General features: G+C 37.3%; 1 protein-coding gene across 1 annotated transcript; it reads left to right on the top strand.

Annotated features, from left to right (window-relative positions):
• Positions 1-5,066: 5,066 nt before the first annotated feature.
• LOC143888104 (zinc finger BED domain-containing protein RICESLEEPER 1-like) lies at positions 5,067-18,235 on the top strand. Its single transcript, XM_077392406.1, has 4 exons — positions 5,067-5,224; positions 10,935-12,873; positions 13,015-13,062; positions 18,097-18,235. Exons 2-3 carry the CDS (start codon positions 10,956-10,958, stop codon positions 13,032-13,034), a joined length of 1,938 nt encoding a protein of 645 aa, XP_077248521.1. The 5' UTR covers positions 5,067-5,224; positions 10,935-10,955; the 3' UTR covers positions 13,035-13,062; positions 18,097-18,235.
• The last annotated feature ends 4,356 nt before the right edge of the window (positions 18,236-22,591 follow it).

A 22,591-nucleotide genomic window follows, 5' to 3' on the forward strand; every position in this document is an offset into this window, starting at 1 on the left:
TGGATGATTTGCTTGATCTCTTGGAGCGCCAAAAGCAGAAGACCGTGGCCCAATCAAGTGCGGAAACGGAATACAGAGTGATGGCTACTACTACTGTAGAGTTCATGTGGCTGAGGCATACTTTGCAGGAACTCTATCTCAAGTTAGATACTCATGTGTTGTATTATGACAATCAAAATGCCATCAAACTGTCACAGAACCCTGTCTTCCATGCTATAACCAAACATATTGAGACCGACTGCCACTTCATTCATGATAAAGTGGAGAATGACAAAGTATTTCCTTGTTATGTCACAAGTCATGAACAAATTGTAGATGTTTTGACCAAGGGGCTAACATCTGATCATCATCATCAAATAGTAAACAAGTTTAACATGTCGGGAGAACCATGCTAGCTTGAGGGGGAGTGTTATAACTGACCGAAATTCATATCCAGGGTATTCTGAATGGAAGTGTTGCGAATTCAATATTTCTATATTCTTCTATCTCTATCTCAATGAAATATTACACGTACAGGAGTGTTACTCTGACAATTGACTTGATAACATACTGCAAAAAAACTCCTCAAGTCAATCATCGACTCGCCCAAGTCGATTCTCTTATCTTGGATTTCTCGCCCAAGGCCAGGGTTTTCCCTACCAAGTCAATTAGAACTACTTTGACTTGCCCAAGTAAATGAAAAATTGACCGCATCAATCATTGGCTTGCCCAAGTCAACTCCCTTTTACCTTGGCCGAGTTCTCATCCAAATCAGAGTTTTGAAACACTGATATTTAGCCATGCATTGCTGAGGTTGTGGGTGATAACCCACATGTCAGCCAGTTGGACAATTTTTTTCTTTTTGGGCAAGAGGCGCATGCATTAATAGATATTAAAGCATAAAAGTAGTTACAATAGCAGGGATGAGTTGTCCCACTACCATCCAAGGCATACAACCAATGTTTTGAAAATCGGAATCGAATCGTAAATCGTAATAGGGGTCGAATCGTATCGGATCATAAATCGTAAGATTCATTCAGAAATATAAAAATATATATAATAAAAAATTATAAACAAATTAAAGAATAAAAATAGCCAATTATTCATTTTTCATCCAAATTCATTAATTCAAATACAAACTACCATGATTAGCATTCAATATCGTAATATGAATTGTTTTCTGACAAACTTGACACATACTAATCATCTAATTCTCATCCAAACCCATGCATCTTGGATAATAATCTTTGAAAAAAGACACAAGATCATATCAATTCTCAAAGTCTCAAACATCAAATGACAAATATCAATCATAAAAGATGGAAGTCGATGTTGTCCTCATTATGGTAGTCTCCTACCTCGATGTGAGTAATGCCCTCAAGCAAATGCTTTGTGTTTGATTGGTTTGATTGGTTTGATTCGTTCGAACTCCTACTCCTCTGTCTTCTTCCTTCTGATGAGAGGGATTTCGAAGGCTTCTTGTAATGTAGAAAAGAGAAATGAGGTCTTTTGAAAGAAGTCATATTTTCTTTTATACAAAACTTAATTTGGATAAATCGCATGAATCGTACGATTTACAATCGAATCGTAAGATTCAATAAAAAATCGTAAGATTCGTACAAATTAAGATTCAATCATGGGATTCAAATCGTTTTGCCTAAGAATCATTAATCGAATCGTAAATCGTAAGATTTTCAAAACAATGCATACAACCCTGCGAACCCCTTCTTAGACTGATAAAACGGTAAAGCTAAGCCAATACTCAACTGCCATAGCGATGAAGTTAAAACAGAATAACCAAAAAAAATGCAGAGGCAACAACCTCTGCAAAGCAGAATGTAAACAGATTACAAAAACTGAAACCGACATGAAATGATCAAAGTTTTTTGTTTCCATCACTACTGAAATGATTCCAAAATTGAAACACATTTCGAAATCAAAGTTGTGAGAGTATTAGTAGTATATTATATCAGTATGTATTACATACCTATATTTATATGAATTGCATGTGAAATGTGGTGTATGCATTATATGTAGATATTTATATGAATTTGATATGAAAGGTGTTGTGTGTTGAATTATCAGACATGCGTGACCGCGAATGTTACTAGGTTGCGATGTTGTTAAATTACTTGCTTATGTGATGGTTTCTAAGTGTGTATTTGTACTTATTCTAACATTTCCTAAGTTTCATCCTAAAATTCTATCATCTGCTTATGTTTTCATGATTTTACAGGATTTTCATGAAAATTTCCAATCGAAACCGAATTGTTTCTGTTTCCATGGTGACTGTAATTGAAATTTGAAACCGTGCACTAAACTTTCTATCGGAATGTTACAGTCTAATGGAAATATAGTATACATTCTCCAACTTAAATGTTGTCACTTGAGATAATCCACCATTTTGAGATAAAAATATTAGACTTTCTACTGAAAATTTATGGATTCATAGAAATAACCCAGTATAACCAGCTGAAAAGAACAGAAATGCAAATGTTGTTTTCAGTAGGGACTTCTATTCGATTCTTACTAAGTTTCTCAAGTATTTTATGAATTATGGATGCTCATTGATGTATTGGGATTTCCAAGCATAGACATTAAGACGTGCTGGGTGCATTTGAACTGCCTTCAGCTGCATTGTAGCCAGTAACCTGTATTGGATACACAAATTGTTAATAGGGGTTTTAATGTAATGAATATTAGAATTTCAGATCAATGCAGAAGAGTTGTGGTTAGAGGAATTCGATAAGACTTTTACCCAGAAAATTTGATTCCCAGTGCAATGGAAGATTTCTGCAATGGTTTTGGTGTACAGTCTGTCACTTCATTCTGTATTGTGGATGCCTCATATGTTGCATATTTTAAATAAGCAATTACCTTTCGTCTTTTTGAAATTTTTGGTGTTTTTCTCGAAATGAACCCTTCTCTTACTATCAAACCTAGGTTTGGATTTTTGTTTCTTGTACTGAACACCTTTCGATTTTTTACCAAGAAAACCTTTAATTACATTTAGACAGCATAGAAGGCTTGGGATAATCCTTAATCAATCTTTTATCTGCACGATTTACACAGCGTAAAACAGATATCTATAGAAGAAAAACATGCTTGAAAACACACCATGCATTTAGGCCTCTCCTTTTTTTTTTTCTTCCTTCAGTAAACTACCAAGATTTATTTTGTTTTCTCATGTAAGGTAGTATGTATGTTTGCAATTATATGGTGGCTAATTTCATTAAGCAACCAAAATGGTTTTATTTGAAAAGTACATGGATTTTTTTTTAAATGTTTCCCAATCCTTCCTGAACATTTGTCTTTCTAAAAATAAATTGAATCCAACCTGACTATAGGGTATTGAAAACTCAGATACGTATTAAATATGACAAGATAAATAGCCATATCATAGAGAATGATATGGCCAAAATTGAGTGCCTATGGATTAATCACAAGTCGAAATATGGTTAGAGCACTTATGACCATATCTCATGGAAAATAACCCTCACTTTTCAGGACCAAAATACACCCTTATGCCATAGACTTGATAAAATATTTGTCTCTTTGAAAATGATAAACCCATATCTAATACAAAAAGGGAAATGATATATGCGCCCCTTTTCATTACTTCGGAAACCCAGCTGCAGTGTATGTGGCAATCAGATCGGTTTGAATCCTTCCCATGTGAAGTACATCAGCCCTTCTACAGTCAGAGGGGCGCTTTTATCACTTCCCTAAAAAAAAATGAGCGAAGGACACATATCTCATAGAAAATGATAAAAATACCCGTATCTTATCAAAAAAAGAAGAAAAAGGGGAGTGATAAATCGACTCCCCATGTGTCTTTCTCTCTCCTCTGGGTTAGAGAGAGAAAGAGGAGAGAGATGGACACATGGGGAGTCGATTTATCATTTTGGGGGGTCGATTTATCACTTCCCCAAAAAAAAAAAAAAACAAATTTTCTTTCTGTAAGTTGGAAAATAACAAATATACCTCTCAGGTAAAATGATGAAAATCCTCATATCACATGGAAACTCCCTTATCTCGTATAAAATAATAAAATCCACTTGTAAGTTGGAAACTGAACGATACACACACTCCTCTCCCATTTTAGGATCATCCTAAATATTGGTTTCAACGGACCAGACTGTCCAATGGATCCAATAGATCTGAGCATCAGGGGACAGAATTTGGGCCTAGCATCTGGATTCGAACGTGCCCATTGGATCCATATCTTAAAATCCAACATTATCTTGCATCGTGATTTGCGACTTAGATGTAGCCACAAAATCCAATGGAGCGTCCTACATTTGAACAGAGGGCGCCAATGTACAAAAATACTCTTCATATATTCGCCCTACTTAAAATGGCGAATAACATTTTATTCCTCTCTCTCTCTCTCTCTCTTGTGAGTTTCTTAACGCTAAACCCTAACTATGTAAGTAGATCCAATTTGAAATGGATCGGATCATCATCATAGCCTAGGCTCAGAAAGTAGGATCCGAAAAGCGAAAAGGATCCAACCAAAAGTGATATCAAGTGATTGTGACCCAAACAGGTGATTCTGATCCGAAGTGGATCCCTTGACATCCTCGGTCCAAACAACCACATTAATGGGTCGTTTGAATACCGGCATTTTATAATCCAGAATTGTAAAAACCTGGACTTTACAAGTTAAAACCTGGATTTTATAAGCTAAAAACCTGGATTGTGCATTTTTAGGATTGTAAAAATCCTGGTTTTAGCTTATCAAATTCAAGTTTTAGATTGTAAAATCCAGAATGATAAAATCCATGTATCCAAATTCCGAACGGCCTTTCAGTGTTACAATCTTCATTGAAATAACGGCAGGTTTGTTATTTTCTTAAAAAATAGGGTTATTTTGGTCATATAAAAATAGTTGTGCAAAAATTACCGTAGGACCCTAGAATTGATCGTGACCGTTGATCTAGACGTTACTGTCTCGAAATTAAGAAACTAATAATTTTTTCGCCCCGCTGTAGGATAATGACGTCAACAAAGCATTAAAGTCAGCTCACAATTCACGTTAACAGGGGGCGCATTATCCTACAGTAGGGCGAAAATATCATGTTTACTAAAACCCAAAAAATAAAAATGAAACGAAGGCATGCAGAGTTCACTAAAACCCTAACCTGAAAGTAGAAGAAAATAAAACCCCTTCCTACTTCCCCCTTTCTTCTTCCCGCCCTCTCTCTTTCTCTCACGCCAAAATTGCTCAGTTGAATATCTGGAGGTATTTTCTTTATCTTTTCCATTTTTAGTTTTCTTCTCTTTCTTTTCTTATCGAGTTTCTGTTTTTTTTTTTTTTGGGTAACAATCTGTGGAGTTCTCGGTGGTTCCTTTTGGAATTTCTCTGATCTGATGATTTTAGTCAATTTGCTTTGTTGTGTTAAAATTTAGATTTTCACCACTCCCAATTCATTCTTACATAAGGTCCGCCAAGTTTTTCGAATCTTGCTCATTGTATTTTTGATGGGTCGAACATGAAAATTCACCCTTAATTTTTTTTTAAAAATGGGTCGGTTTCTGAAAGTTTAACAAAACGTCATTGCCCATTTGGGGCTGTTTGTATTGTATTCATTAAATAGACTTTATGGGATTCAATCAATCCCTCAATTACAATTGTGTAATCAATACAATAGAAAAACAATAAATACAGAATGAGAAACTATACAAATGCAAAGCCATAATGGGAAAACCGTGTGAAGCAAAATGAGAAAATAGAAGGAGATAATAAAGGCATGTAAGTTGCCTTTGGAAATGTAATCGGAGAGAACAAAGAGAGAATAATGTGGTTTGTGTTATTCTCCTTAACACCCCTCCACAAGCTGAGCAAGGGGCACGCAAGGAGGCGAAGTGAGAAGAAGGTAATCCTTTGGTGAAGATATCTGCAACTTGATGTGTAGAGGGGACAAAAAGAACTTGTATTCCCGAACAAAATGGTAATCGACCTCAATATATCGTGTGCGAGCATGAAACACAAGATTCATAGCAAGACAAGTGGCGCCCTGATTATCACAGTATAAAGTAGGTGGACGGTAAAGATGAACACCTAAATCTTTTAGAAGTTGTTGAACCCACATAATTTATGCTGCAGTGAAAGCGAGAGATCTGTATTCAGCTTCCGTTCTAGATCATGATACATTGGGGGCCGCTTCTTAGAGGTCCAAGAGATGAGATTAGGACCTATAAAGACACACGAACCTGTAGTTGAGCGACGATCATCCGGACAACCAGCCCAATCAGCATCACAATATGCTTGGATTTGAAAATCGGTGGTTCTGGTGAAATAGATGCCATGTGAGAGAGTGCCCTTATGATATCTTAGAATGCGCTTTGCGGCGATGAGGTGTGAAGTGTGTGGAGCGTGCGTAAATCGACAAGCTTGATTAACGGCGTAGGCAATGTCAGGGCGAGTGAACGTAGCGTACTGTAAAGCCCCTACAAGCTGTCGATACTCAGTGGCATTGAGAATTAAATCACCATCATATAAAGAAAGTTTCGAGCCTGAGATAGCATGAGTAGATACCGGCTTGGCCCCATCCATGTTAAAGCGCTTTAAAATGTCCACAATATATTTTGACTGTGTGAGAATTAAACGATGTGAATCTCGAGAAACTTCCATACCTAAGAAGTAGTGTAATGGACCTAAGTCTTTCATGGCAAACTCTGAATTGAGCTTGCGCACAAAAGAGCGCTGGATGAACCCGTTAGAATGATGTCATCAACATATAATAAAAGAATAACAACGCCAAGCTGGGATCGACTTATGAACATAGAAGGATCAGACGGGCTACAGATGAAGCCAAGAGTATGGAGAAAATTGGTGAAGCGAGAATACCACCCACGAGGAGCTTGCCGCATGAGGCCGACTGGAGTCAACTAATCACGGGGGTTGACGCATGTAGACAGTTTTAGTGAGAAGACCATGAAGAAATGCATTCTTGACGTCGAGCTAACGAAGATCTCAACCAAGAGAGTGACCTAGACTTAAAACGGTTCGTATAGTACAAGGCTTGACTACGGGGCTGGAGTTTCTGTGAAGTCTGTGCCTGAAATCTAACTGTAACCAAGGGCTACTAGGCGTGCCTTGTAGTGATCAATGGTACCATCCACTTTTCTTTTGATCTGATATTCCCATTTGCACCAGACGGCCGTTTGATCATTCGGCAAAGGAACAAGTGCCCAGGTATTGTTGCGCATCAATGCATCATACTCATCTTGCATGGCACTGACCCAATGTGAATGAGTTAGGCAGGCTCAGGTTCTTCAAGCATTGATAAGAGACACTCAGGTAGAAAATATCTAGTAGAGAGGAAGGCTTTAGGTTTCAGGTTACTGGTTTTAGATCTTGTAATCTTGGGGTGAGAGAGGGTATGAGTGTAAGGTGCAATGATAGGATCAGATAATGGGAGATTGGTACTCAAGTGCGGTGAAGTAGATGGAGTGGGGCTTGGTGAGGTAGAAGGAGCATTGTCAGTAGGATCAGATATTGGGAAAGAAGGCGCCTCATCTGCAAATGGTTGAGTGTCTGTAGGAGCCAAGGAAGAGACATTGGGTGCAATAGGAGTCACTTCATGCAGTGGTCCAGGCAATGATATAGGTGGAGCCAATGAGGATGATGACAACCTGCTAAATTTATTGTAAGCAATTGGTGCTGAAGATGGACCTGCAAAAGGAAATAGTTGTTCGTCAAACACAACATGTCTAGAGGTGTAAATACGTCCAGTGCTAGGATCAAGGTACATATATCCTTTGTAGCCTGAAGGATATCCAAGAAAGAGGCAAGCCTTATTATGTGGATCAAGTTTGTCTTTGGCATATCCGCCAAATATGGATAGCACGTGCATCCGAAAACACGAAGATGACCATAAGTAGGGACTTGCTTAAAAAGCATCTCATAAGGTGTCTTTTTATGAAGCACAAGATTGGGAAGACGATAAATGAGATGGACGGAAGTACAAAAAGCAATCAATCCAATCTTCTTTTGGCATGTGAGCTTTAGATAACAATGGCAATCCCATCACTTTGATGTGACGATGCTTGCGTTCGGCAAGTCCGTTTTGTTGAGGTGTCCCTGAACACGACTTCCGTTGCAAAATACCATATTTTTGTAATATAGTGGTGAATTGTCGGTTGTCAAACTCTGTGACACCATCACATTGAAATTTCTCTCTCTTCATGCCAAATTGTGTTTCAACCATAGCAAGGAAATTGATAAAACAATTCACAGTTTCATTCTTTCTAAACAAGGGGAACATCCATGAAAATCTTGAAAATTCATCAACTGACAAATGATAATATGAATGTCCAGTTCTAGCAGTCACTTGAGCTGGCCCTCATAGATCAGCAACGAATAACCTCAAAGGGTGAAACAATTACTGAGGTAGATGAACTAAAAGAGTAAAAGGTAACTTATGAGATTTGCCCTCGAAACAACTAGGACAAATTTTATTAAAATGTTTGTTGCCAATATACGGCAAACATTTATTCTTTTGAAGAAATCCTTACACTTTGGCATTTGGATGTCCTTCTACTCGGTCCTGTGAAAAGGATCTTCCCTATTCGCCGATCCCTAATGCAAAAACCAGATACATCAAATTCAAAGACACAATCATTGTCTCGAACAAATTATGCCATAGAAAATAAGTTTTTCTTGATTTCAGACACATAACTCAACTAAATTCAACAAAGCCTTTGTCCCAAACTAGTTGGGGTTGGCTAAATGAATCCTTTAGAAAAATTTCATGAAGAAGGGGAAAGGAATCTACCTAGCTCTAATCTTGGCTGTAGATGGGTTCTTCTATGTGGATCATTTTCTTCCATTCTATCCTATCCTGCTCTAATCCTTGATTTCAGGCACATGCAAGACATTATTCAATTTAAATGTATGAGATGGTGTAACAAGTGTGGTGTTACCAATGCCTGTGATAGGTAGTTTCATACCATTTCCAATCATTATTCGGTCATTTCCTTGGTAGTTAGAATGATTTGCAAGACCAGTTGCGTCAGCCATGAGGTGGTTGGTAGCACCGGTATCTGGATACCATGCATCATCAGCTATGTTCATGGCAGCGAAGGATGAGGGAATGTCATCTGTGTGATATGTTTGGTTCCATCAATTATCATTTCTTGCATGACAATTTTGGCAAGCCGAATGATCGGAGGTGAATCCACGTCCGCCACGAGAGTTGGAATGTCCACCTCCACCTCCACGGTTCTAATGAAATCGTTGAGATCCATAGCCTCCGCGATAATAGCCACGATTGGCGTTCGAGGTGAAATGGCCACCACGTCCACGATTTCCACGGCCTCTTCCTCGTGAGGTGGAAAGGCCGTAGAATCAGATGACGGTATGTTCTTTTTAGACAGAGCTTCCAATTGTATTTCATGGGTAACAAGTAATTCAGATAACTCATAAAATGAGGGCAGTTCTTCTGACCAGGTAGAGTAATGGAAGTATGAAAGCTGAGATACTCCGAAACAAGGCCATCCAATGTGGCCATGACCAAATCTTTTGAGGATATCGGCTGCGTTGTGGATGCCAATGCGTTAGACAAGCTCTTAGCACGATCAAGATATTCAGTCATTGGTGAGTCTCCCTTGTCAAGTTTCATGAGTTGACGTTTCAGATGTAGTACACGAGCTTCTGATGTAGAGGCCAGCATTCTTGACAACGATTCCCAACCTTCTTTTGCCGTGTCCATGCCAATAACTTGAGACAAAACTTCTTCAGTGAGAGTAGCGTTCTCTTCCACACATTATACTCTGGAGAGGACCGTCTTTTTCATCAATGAATTTTTATGGTGCTGGGAACGAACCATCTACAAATCGATACAGATCTTGTGAATGCAAAGCTGGAACAATTTGAGACTTCCATAACAGATAGTTTGTTCGATTCAGACGAACAGACACCAAACTTGCAACGGACGAGATTGACACAGATGGCATTGCAGTTGGTGCAGTGGTTTTGGATGATGTTGAATCCATTGCAGAAAAAAAGAAGGAAAAAAAAAATCTCTTTGCAGAAAAAATTCTGTTCACAAACTAGAGGATGAGACTACTCGTTATGAGAGTCCTCAGATTGTAGAAGGAAAAAAGATGAATGAGTGAAAGAGGGGATATGGATGAATGATGTTGGTGTGCCTTCAAAGAGAACACGCTGCTGTGAAAGCAAACAAAGAAAGGAGTACACAGAGATCCAAAGAAAGCTCTGATATCATGAAAGTTTAGCAAAACGTCACTGCCCATTTGGGGCTGTTTGTATTCATTAAATAGACTTTATGAGATTCGATCAATCCCTCAGGTCTCAATTACAGTTGTGTAATCAATACAATAGGAAAGCAATAAATACAGAATGAGAAACTATACAAATGCAAAGCCATAATGGGAAAACCGTGTGAAGCAATATGAGAAAACAGAAGGAGATAATAAAGGCATGTAAGTTGCCTTTGGAAATGTAATCGGAGAGAATAAAGAGAGATTAACGTGATTTGTATTATTCTCCTTAACTGTTTCCAAATCATCTACAAGGGGCAAAATAATCCAGATTTATTCATAAATGACCAAAAACACCTTCTTTTCGAGAATAATATGAATACCAATTAAAGAATAGGTAATCTTGAATTCTTGATATCCGAATTTTACATAAAGCTCCTAAATTTGAGTCCACTGAACTGCAATTTTGTTTGAAAATCATAACTGTCTATTGTGTAGATTAATCAAAAGTGACAAATCCAAAAACCCCGCTTGTTTTTGCAATATGACATGAATTTTTTTAATATAACATGAATTTTTTTAATGTTGAATTTTATATGTGGATTAATCACGTGACCAATCCAAAAAAACCCACTTGTTTTTGGGATATTGCATGAACTTTTTTATTGTTGAATTTTATATGTTTAGATGAACTTTCAAGAAAATAAATGGTGTTTTTAATGTAGGGATTGCTGTTATTCGGAAATATGTCAGAAGTTAGTGACAACGGCAACAATGGGATTTTAGAAGCATCTTCGTCGTCTCTCAAGAATAGAAGGTTAACATCCATAGTTTGGGAAGATTTTACTAGAATTTCTTGTGAAGATGGATCTAAAAGAGCACGCTGCGAACATTGTAAAATGATGTTTACATGTAAGGTTACTAGTGGAACTAGTCACCTCAAAAGACACTTGGGTCGTTGTCCCAAGTATAAGAATAAGGACCGACGTCTTTTATCATTGGCTCTGTTGGCATCAACTGACGAGAATGCAAAAATTTTTTACTCCAAATTTGACCAAGATCGCAGCCGTCAAGAACTTGCAAAGATGATAATCTTGCACGAGTACCCATTCTACATGGTTGAACACTTAGGATTCATCAGCTTTGTCAAGAGTCTCCAACCTCAGTTCGAGATGGTGACACACAACACAGTCATGGGTGATTGCTTGGAGATCTTCCATAAAGAGAAACAAAACCTCAAAGAATTGTTGAACAAAACGGATGACCGGATTAGCCTCACTTCAAACATGTGGACTTGCAATGAAAATTTTGGTTATATGAGCCTTGCAGCATGCTTTATTGACAATGAGTGGAAGTTGCAGAAACGAATTCTCAATTTTAAGTTATTCAATATGGTGGAATTTCCTCATCTTGAAAATGCTCTTACTGATTCTATTTTAATGTGTATCCTGGATTGGAATATTGAAAGAAAGTTATCCACCATTACCATGGATAATTGCTATACCAATGATACCATAAGCTCAAATCTTAGAGAATACTTTGTTGAAAAGAATATACTCCTACTCAATGGCCAGTTATTCCATATTCCTTGCTGTACCAGCATTCTTAATTCGATCGTGCAAGATGAGCTAGATGAGATACGTGAAACCATCCACAAAGTTCGTGAAAGTGTAAAGTATGTTAAGGCATCTCATGCATGTCAACAAAAATTTGATGAGGTTGTCCAAGAAGTGCAGGTGGAAAGCAAGAAGAGCTTGTGCTTAGATGTTCAAACAAAGTGGAACTCGACATATCTCATGCTAGAAGGTGCTCTCAAATTCAGAGAAGCATTTTCCTGCTTAGAAACACAAGATTCAAGCTACAAGGATGCACCATCTATTGATGATTGGAATAGTGTTGAAGCTATATGTATGTTTCTGAAAGTATTCTATAATGCTACAGATATTTTCTCCAAAACCAAATGTCCAACTTCCAATCTATATTTTCCTGAGTTGTGGAAGATCCTAGCACAGTTGACACAACAGTCCATTAATCCAGATACTTTAATTAGCACAATTGCCAAGCGGATGCAACAAAAGTTTGATAAATATTGGAAAGATAGTTGCTTGCTATTGGCTACTGCAGTGGTTATGGATCCTCGATTCAAGATGAAGCTAGTGGAGTATTGCTTCTCAAAAATCTATGGTAATGATGCCCACATACACATCAAGATTGTCCATGAGGGCATCCATGACCTTTACAATGAGTTTGTAAACTATCCAAACCTAGCTTGTATGACGCAAGATCTAGTTGACAATGTTAAGGTAGAAATTGTTCATCTTGATGGCACTGATGGGTTGCAAGAATACGACCTATTTGTACAAGAACAGGCTACCTGTCGACGCATGATGTCAGAATTAGATCAATATCTGGATGAGCCCGTCTTCCCTCGGAACCTCGGATTTGACATCTTGGGTTGGTGGAAACTTAATACACATAAGTACCCTACACTCTCAAAGATGGCCCGTGATATTTTGGCCATCCCTGTATCAACTGTTGCTTCAGAGTCAATTTTCAGCAATGGCCGAGTCCTTGATCAATATCGCAGCTCCTTGCTTCCAGAGACAATTGAAGCTTTGATTTGTACCCAAGATTGGTTGCAGAATGCACCCAATGAGTTAGTAGGTAATTATACTTTCAAACTTAAGCAGTTAATTTTGTTACTCTAATTAATAATTGGCAATTTATAAATGTGTCTCATGCCTTATATTTTCGTGTCTGGTACTATACTATGTTTGGCTGAAAATTCTCTGTTGCTCACTGCAGATGTGGTCATTTCTGGCTAATCACCGATTTGGGGCTAGTACTCTTTTGGTATGTTTACTTCTGGTTATACAATTTTGCTCTTTACATGATGTTGGGTCTGGATATGTCTATCCTATTTTGTTCTCTACTTGTGTGGGTTTGGCTGGTTCATCATCTATTTTAGCATATTAAGGGAATAGCTATCCCTACAACCAGCAGTTAAAGCATAGTTAGGGGAAAATCTTCGAAATTCTCTGTAGATTCTTTTAATTATCAGCTTAACAGAGAATATCAGGTTCATTTGTATGTAGCCCATGGTCCAAAAATCTCACCAGTTAACCAGTGACCGACAAATGGACGGCGGAAGGCTAGATTAGGAAATTATTTTGTTGTTTTATTTGGATTAATGATAATATAAGGTATCTATCTTCTCCCTTTGAGAGCTTACAACAAATTTAGATACCAGATGTTATTTTTGTTCAGCTGAATATTATCCTCTTTATTTCTATAGACGTGTGATTTAGCTGGTTTGTCTTCTCTTTGGCATAGTAAGGAAATAAGCTACCAAGATGTTTTAAATTCCGGTTTGAACAACATATCAAGGCTTATTTCTGTCAAAATTACTGGCATATGAATGTTTTCTCATTGCTGTTGCATATATAACATGTCAAAAAACCAATTACTTCAAAAGCTTAAGCTGTTAGAGATGGTGTTATCTCAACACTGCCCCCCACTTGTGTCCCTCTTCTTCTTCTTCTTCTTCTTCTTTTTTGGCCATTCACATGGCACATGTGGCCCCTCTTTTGGGTTGGCCATACAAGTGGATTTTTACAAGACTTTACAGCTTATGATTTTTACAAAGCTTTTGGAGTAATTGGATTTTTACAAGTGGATCTCTGACATCGGGGTGTTGTTGGGTTTTGAACCCAGGACCTTCTGTGAGACAATAGCTCTGATACAGTCAAACAACCAATTACTCCAAAAGCTTAAGCTGTTAGAGATGGTGTTATGTAATCATTTATATTTTAACATAACATACGAAGAGGTAATCTTCCGTTCTTATTTTTACAAAACTTTACGCACTTGAAAATATGCCATCTTCTGTTGCATTTATAAAATCCTTTGTAGTATGTGGACTACTAATGGGCCTAACCATTCACAATGGTGTTGAAATCTTTGGGAAGTGATCCTGGGATTGGCTATTTTGCTTGCATAAGTATATCTCGAAATTATCAGAAATCTTGGAGAAGTGTTCCTGTGATTGGCTATCCTGCTTGCATAATTTTATCTTGAAATTATCTTGTCAAAATTTTGTTCTCATAATATTTTAGATTTTTATCTAAGTGTAAATGTGCCAACCCCAACTAGTTTGGGACAAAGGCTTAGTTGAGTTGAGTTGAGTATCTAAGTGTAATTGTCAATATAAGCAGATGATAAAATGCCTTATCCAAGGATAAAATAAACCCGTGCTTGCTATCCTCCTCATGAAGAACAGCCCAAATAGAATATAGATTAATTCAATTCTAGTTTAATAAGAGAAAGGGGAATGTCATCCAGACTCCCTTCTTTTGGTAATGGTTTTCAGTTATCTATTATGCACTTATCTATTTAGATGTTATAATCTGTTATAATTTCCTGTAAGCTTTCAACAGTCAGTCAGAGAAGCATTCCTCTTCCGAACATGAGTCTGATTATCAGGAAGGTCGTCATAACCTTGATCCGTTATCACCGATCCCACCAAGATCAGAATATAAGGGACTGTTTGGATCTTGGGAAAAAATCCATGAAAATGAAATATTCCATGGAAAGTGAGGCTCTAGGGTCTAGTAGGAATGAAATATTCCTAGAAAACATGAAAAATTTTGGTTTCTGCCAAAACAAAAGAAAAGAGTGGCCCAGTGCACGAGGCTTCCGCCATTGCGGGGTCTGGAGAGGGCTAGATGTACGGCGGGTTTCCGCAAAAAAAGAAGAAAAGAAATCAATAAAAGATGAGTTGGCCAAACACTGAAACTACTTTTACTAGGAAGTAGGAATTTTTTTTGAGAAGTTTGTTTCCTAAGAGCGAAACAGCCCCGTAGCCACTGTTCGTTTTTATTATGAGAATTGATTTTGAGTCCGAAACTGATTATTGTCAATTCTAAAGATCGAAAATGGGTTGGGCCTTATTATCTAAAATTATGTATTTTTAGTTGTTGAATATGAACAAATCACACTTTTTTATATGCAGTTTCTGGCCATCTGCATTCAACGAAAAAAATCACACTTATTATACGTTAGGATTCACCGATTGACATGATTTTTGGCTCTGTTCACTTGCGTTCTCAGGAAATCGAATCTTGGGAAAACACCTCTCTTTTTTCTGAGAAAGCTAAAATAGTGGTGTTCACTTGTTTTCCCGAGAAACTAACAGGAATTGGTGGAAAATGTCAAAAAATGACATGGAAAATATCACCAGTGATGTAGAAAAGACTCTTTTCCCACAAGTGTGAGAAACCAAATCCCACCATTTTGATGGGATTTGGTTTCCCATGGAATAAGTCGTGTGAGAAACCTTTTCCTGCACAGTTTCTCTCGGGATTTCTTTTCCTATTGCCACATCAGTTTCTCAAGCATTCTTTTTTTAGGATTTCTTTTTCTTTCCCGGGAAAACAAGTGAACGGGTCGATTGACATTGCAACCGAGCATTCTTTTTATGGAAGGTTTGGAAGCTATTTGGAGACTTATGAAGGTGGAATTCCATTATAATATAAAGATTCCGGATCGGGCTATCCAAAGGTTACTTGTACGATCAATTGTAAAAGTAAACTTTTGGGGTCCTACATATAGAACCTCATGAGGTTGCACACATGGTCTTGAGATCCTGACCGGGCAATCCCATGCATAAGATAAATGGTTTAGCTTTCTCGGAGAACCCAAATTAGGGCTTGGCCCCGAAGGGTTGATTGATCAAGGGCCCAATTCCATTCGATCAATGATCATGTAAACCAGGCAGAAGTGGGGCCTAGTGAATGTCTTAGATAAGAGCAATAGCATAAAAGTAATTTTAAATATTCAAACTTGTGATTGAGTCTGGCCCATTGGTTTGGATCTTCTGATTTCATTCTTCTACTTTCTAGACTCTGCTTCTCTCTCTCTCTCTCTCATCTCTTTAAGCTTGTAACGTATCATTTACGGATGATATATGGCTCGGCATCGTTGGATTTGTAAAAGAGTGAGGTTTTCATTGGGTTTACAGGGTTGATAAACAGTTCTCCGTACTCAAGTTTAATTAGTTTCCTTACCTATGGTTTTCTGTTTTTGTCCACTCTGTAATTAACTGTCTCAGCCCTAGGCCATTGCCTAAGTGGCCCCTAGAAACCAAAATAGCTAGCTTAGGACGTTGCCTTGGCCAGGCACCTCTGGGCAATTGGCTGACTTTTTTGAGTTTTGTCATGGTAGATCAATGACATCGATCTTTGTACGCTCGTTTTTTTTATTTTTGATTCAATCAAATTTGCATGATGTCGTCAATAGCACTTTTTTTTTTTTTTGATCGGTAGTCAATAGCACTTCACACCAATTGAACATGCATGCTCTACAAAAGAGGAAAAAACTTTAGACTTTGAACCAAGGTTTTAAATCTGTCGAGACCGAGACCGAGACCGAAATTCGGTCGGGTTTCTGTGGAGACCGAAACCGAAATGGGGTAAAGTCGAAACGTTACAATATTTGGCCGAAATTTTGTTTTCACCAAATTTCAGTCGAAATTTTAGGAATATAACCAAAAAATGGATTTTATTTATGATTTAATATTATCCAGAAATTTCGGGGATTTCGTCGAAATTTTGTACGGTTTAAATTATTACTTTATTTAAATTTCGATGGATTTCGTCCAAAATTTCAAAATTTTGGCTTTGGTGAGATCCGAAACGCATTCCAAAACCGAAATTTAAAACCTTGCTTTGAATAGACATGGTCTACAAAAGAGGAAAAATGGTGAAACTTAATGTTGCTTGCATCTCACCTCTCAATATATTATGTTACATGTTGAAGAGTTGGAGGCAATGTGGCTTTCTCTAAAATACAATGTATCCTCCCTCTCGCCATCCCTCCCATATGTGTACTTTGGTTGCTTTCTCTAGTTGCACTATAAGAAAAGGCACATAAGCGTAATAGACGACTAGGCATGCACACTGCTTACGATTTTCCTGTGCCTGAAGATCTTGAGTACATATCGTTGAAAACAGAGTGATCTCTAATCTCTTAACAAAACAAGATCAAATTAGATGTGTACCTAATGATAAGATATGATGCAAACAACACAAAAAACACACAAAGCAAGAAACAAAAGAGTTACGTGGTTTGACCGTGTGCCTACGTCCACGGGACCACGGGAGAAGAGAGTTCCACTATTTCAATATTAGGGTTGGAAACTCTCGTTTCTACATTTTCTCTCAACCTAGAAATGCCAAATAAAACTCTCTCGTAACCCTAATATGTGATGCCACTACATCAAGAATTACCGAAATACCCCTAGCGTAATCTGAAAATTAAATTTCCTTTTGGGGAGCTGTACTGGAAACGAAACCTCGGCAGTGGCGCGTTGCCCTCTGCACCCCTAGCGAGCTAACTAGCATCTGCATTGCAGAAATTAGTTCGTCAGGGTGATGAATCACTGCTAGAATACAAGACATTTGCACAACACGAGTAAAAATGAAGTCAATGAGTTACTATCCCGTCAAAGAATAATTAAGTACTTGGTTGGCTTGGTTTCTTGGAATTTAGGATTTGTGTATTTCTGGTTGAGCACTTTGAATTCCATTTTCTTATATAGAGCTTCTACTTACATTATTATATTGTGAGTATTTTATGTTTTCTATGATTTTCTTTTGTTGTAACTAGAGGCTAAAGTGTAGCTTTAACTATTGAACTTGCCCTTTCCATTCTAGTTAATTGCTCTAGTAATCTTTATGGTGTTTTTAGACTATAAATGCTTGCATGTTAAATTAACTTGCTAACATTTTTTTATTTCTTCTTCTTTAGGCATGGGTTTTGCACTTAATTCTTTTTATTTGTAGCTAGGGATGTATGTAGCTTGATTGAGGTGTATGATTCTTTCTTCAGGTCACCTATCACTTTTTCCATTGGAAAAAGGGAACTCCATTTGCTGAAGATCAAGGTATTTATAATGGTTTGACTTGGTGCGAACAGATAGACAATGGCAAGCAACTTACCCGCAATAGGAAGTTTTTGACTGTTGTACCTGTGGTATTGTGAGTATACTTCTATCTCATACGTACTTCAATATACTTCTCTTTTATGTACTTACTATTTTTATTTATAATTAGGTCATTGTTCTTTTTTTGAATGGCAATTAGGTCATTGTTCTTCTAAAGTTATCTTTTGAACATTTATTATTTTGGCAGTTAGTTTACTGCTCATAACTTCATTTTGCACTCTTAAAATGCTTACACATTTCATGGCATAACTATAATATGCACAGTGTATGCCTTTTATGTATGACATGTTTTTTATGCAAAGAGAAGCTACTTGTATCCCTCACATGCATAAAAATAATATTTTCCTCATTGTAAGATTTTGCTACCAACTATTGGGACAAAGGCTTAGTTGAGTTGAGTTGAGTTGAGTTTAAAATTTCGCTAAAAAGTATGGCTACAGGGTTTGAGTCCATATCTTACGAAGGTGCTCTGTGTTGCAACCAAGAGAGCATGGGTTCAATCTTAGCTTATCTCCCCAAAAGGCACTTTCCTTTGAACATTTTTCATCCGTACTATATCTTTCTTGACAAGTTATATGTAGGTGAGGGGTTATTTATTTGTTTCTTTTGACTTTTTTGCTATCTGTATCATTGTTATGGTGAATAGAAGTGTTGTGAATCCATGAATACTTTAGGATCCGTGCAATTGTGTTCCTTGGGTTGGAAACCCTTGGAAATGACATGGTGAGAAGAAAGAAAAATGGAAAAGAGAAGGAAAGAATCCAGACAAAACCATCCATTTGTTGAAAGGAAATGAGAGAGAGAGAGAGAGAGAGACTTGGCCGAAAAATTTTAGCTTCAGCGTCTTTCTCCTGGAAGGCTGTGGTTTGTCGGAAAATTAAAATAAATGGATGTGTATCAGTGAGGCTTGGAAGATTATCATTCAATATTCATAGGTTTGGATGGGAAATAGATGATAATAAGGGTCAAGTTTGTTAGCAAACAATTTATATTATGATATTGGATAACTAATCATTGTAGTCTCTATTTAAATTAAAGGATTTGGATGAAAAATAAATAATTAGCTATTTATATATATATATATATATATATATATATATATAGAGAGAGAGAGAGAGAGAGAGAGAGAGAGAACGGTTCTATGTGTAGAGAGTTCTCTACACACTAGCTTAAAATACAGTGGGGGCCCACATTGTTTGGGTGATCCAAGCCATCCATTTTAAAGGCCCTCACACACATAGGGTGTCTACAAAAAATCAGATCCATAGGATCATCCCAACCCTACGATTTGTGGAGGTAAAATGGATGTCTCTTAAACCTTAACAAATTAGTCCATTTTTTGCCTCCACAGTTCGAATGGTTAGGATGATCCTATGGATCTGATTTTTTGTGGACACCCTATCTATGTGAGGGCCTTAAAAATGAATGGTTTGGATCACCCAAATAATGTGGCCCCCACTGTATTTTAAGCTAGTGTGTAGATAACTTATCTACACATATGTGTAGGAACCGTTTTCTCATATATATATATATATATATATATATATATATATATATATATATATATATATGTGCGTGTATCAAAAAAATATCTGTGCGTGTGGGCAGATTTGTGGACAAACTGTGCCTGTCCATTTTCCCCCATTTTGCCCTCCACATTTGGATGGGTTAGGATGATCCTATAGATCTGATTTTTTGTGGACACCCTATATAGGTAAGGGCCTTTCAAATGAATGGTTTGGATCACCCAAACAATGTGGGCCCCCATTGTTTTTAGCTCGGCCGAGTAGATAAGCTTATCTACTCGACCGAGTACGGTCACTTTTCCGATATATATATATATATATATATATATATATATATATATATATATATATATATATATATATATATATATATATATATATATATGAGGAAAGTGTCTCTAGTCTCTCCCCTAGATAAGCTTATCTACTCCTCCCTTTAAAAAAACACAGTGGGCCCACGCTGTTTGGATGATCCAAAGCATTCATTTGATAGGTCCTAACATAGATAGGGTGTGCCCAAAAAATCAGCACCAAAGGGTCATCCTAGAACTTCGTTTTGTGGTGCCTTGTGGTACCCAGAATGGACACATATAAACGTCCACGTTTATATGCGTCCATTTTGGACACGGTGTGCCCAACAAAATGAAGTTCTAGGATGACCCTTTGGTGCTGATTTTTTGGGCACACCCTATCTATGTTAGAACCTATCAAATGAATGCTTTGGATCATCCAAACAGCGTGGGCCCACTGTGTTTTTTTAAAGGGAGGAGTAGATAAGCTTATCTAGGGGAGAGACTAGGGACACTTTCCTCTCTCTCTCTCTCTCTCTATATATATATATATATATATATATGAGAAAACGGTTCCTACACATATGTCTAGAGAGTTCTCTACACACTAGCTTAAAATACAGTGGGGGCCCACATTGTTTGGGTGATCCAAGCCATCCATTTTAAAGGCCCTCACATAGATAGGGTGTCTACAAAAAATCAGATCCATAGGATCATCCCAACCCTACGATTTGTGGAGGTAAAATGGATGTCTTTAAACCTTCACAAATTAGTCCATTTTTTGCCTCTACAGTTCGAATGGTTAGGATGGTCCTATGGAACTGATTTTTTGTGGACACCCTATCTATGTGAGGTTCTTAAAAATGAATGGTTTGGATCACCCAAATAATGTGGCCCACACTGTATTTTAAGCTAGTGTGTAGATAACTTATCTACACATATGTGTAGGAACCGTTTTCTATATATATATATATATATAGAGAGAGAGAGAGAGAGAGAATATATATATATATATATATATATATATATATATATATATATATATATATATATAGAGAGAGAGAGAGAGAGAGAGAGAGAGATCTTACTATTTTCTTCTCTAGAATCGGAAAAGTGGTGGAAAATTTGTCTTGAGAACCATATGTCAAATATATGGTTAAAAGGTTTGGGATTTGCTTCTATCTTTTAAGCACATTTCACATTGTGTTAGATTGAAGAAAAGGAATTGAAGGACATGAGCAGGTATCCAGACGTTGTAAGCATAACCTAGTGACAATCCCAAGATAAGTTATATTACTTTCCATTGGATTTGTTTTTCAATTCCTTTGAACGATATGCCATATATGGGTAAACAGTTTGGGATTTGCTGCTCTCGTTGAAGTGTATTTCACATTGGGTTAGATTCAAGAAAAGGAATTGAAGTTCATGAGTAGGTATCTAGATGTTGTAAGCATAACCTATTGACAATCACAAGTTCGGATATATTAAGTTCCATTGGATTGTTTTATTTTTCAATTCTTCGACTTCTCATGCAAGGAACCTGCGTTGACATAAGGTTTGGGATTTGATACTCTCTTATATGCACGTCTTACATTGAACACGTATCTAGATTCGAGACATTTATAAATGTAACTGATTGACAATTGATAGGTTGGATGTAATGCATTCTATTGGAATGTTTTTCCTTCATTGTGCAAGTGAGGAACATGTGGTGTCAAGTGGTTTTATTTCAACAGCACAGTTCTAATGTGATGCCTCCGATTTGTTTCCCAGTTATTTCTTAATTGCATGTAACATAATTTTTCTCTGTTCTTTGGCAGGAACTTGATAGCCTCCCACACAACTGATTACCAGCATCCAATGCTCTTTCTTAACACACTTGCCGTGTTTGTGCTGGTAGTTGCCAAGTTCCCTAACATGCATAAGGTCAGAATTTTGGGAATCAATGCAGATCAGTGAGTGGCTGTAAGAAAAGATACTCTGTTTTCTCTGTAAAAGCATCTAGACATTGTTATCCATGTACAGAAGCCTCATCTGAGAACTTAAAGGGTACTGGCATTTGATAAATGATAATTTACTTGAAGTACATCACAAGTAATCATTGTTACATATAACAATTAAGTGTATCACATTTGTCTTTCTACAGGTATCATCAATTCTCCCCTGTGGAGGATTTCTGCTGCTATTACATTATATGCCACTGTTTGTCTGCATATGTAATTGTTCTTCCTTACATTCAGCAGAATATATCTTTTTTCTTTTAAATCCAAACGGACTATTAAGTATCTGATTTCGTCGTCCCTTACATCCTAAAGAATAGATCTTTTTCTTTTCAATCCAAATGGACTATTAAGGATCTGATTTGGTCTGTCCTGCTTGAGATGATTGTCTGAAATTGATCCTCTCTGTCGATTGAGTCCTTGCGACTCACAATTCGCTTGGAAACTTGATGCCATCAATCACATAGTTGAGCTTCCTCTTCAGTCTCCCTCTTGACATTACTCAGAAGCTGTCTCCGTCTCCCTGCTGTACGAGTGAGTTCCCCTTCGAATGCCACCGAGGGA

This window comes from Tasmannia lanceolata, unplaced genomic scaffold, assembly GCF_043159265.1.
Source record: "Tasmannia lanceolata isolate RefF3 unplaced genomic scaffold, GAP_Taslan_0.1 ptg000012l, whole genome shotgun sequence".
In the NCBI taxonomy this organism is placed as follows: Eukaryota; Viridiplantae; Streptophyta; class Magnoliopsida; order Canellales; family Winteraceae; genus Tasmannia; species Tasmannia lanceolata.

What these genes read in the sequence shown, in the direction of transcription:
- LOC143888104 (XM_077392406.1), top strand. Translation starts at nt 10,956, where the DNA reads ATGTCAGAAGTTAGTGACAACGGCAACAATGGGATTTTAGAAGCATCT. An exon ending in TGCACCCAATGAGTTAGTAG is followed by an intron (nt 12,874 to 13,014) that starts GTAATTATACTT and finishes TGCTCACTGCAG; the next exon opens with ATGTGGTCATTTCTGGCTAA.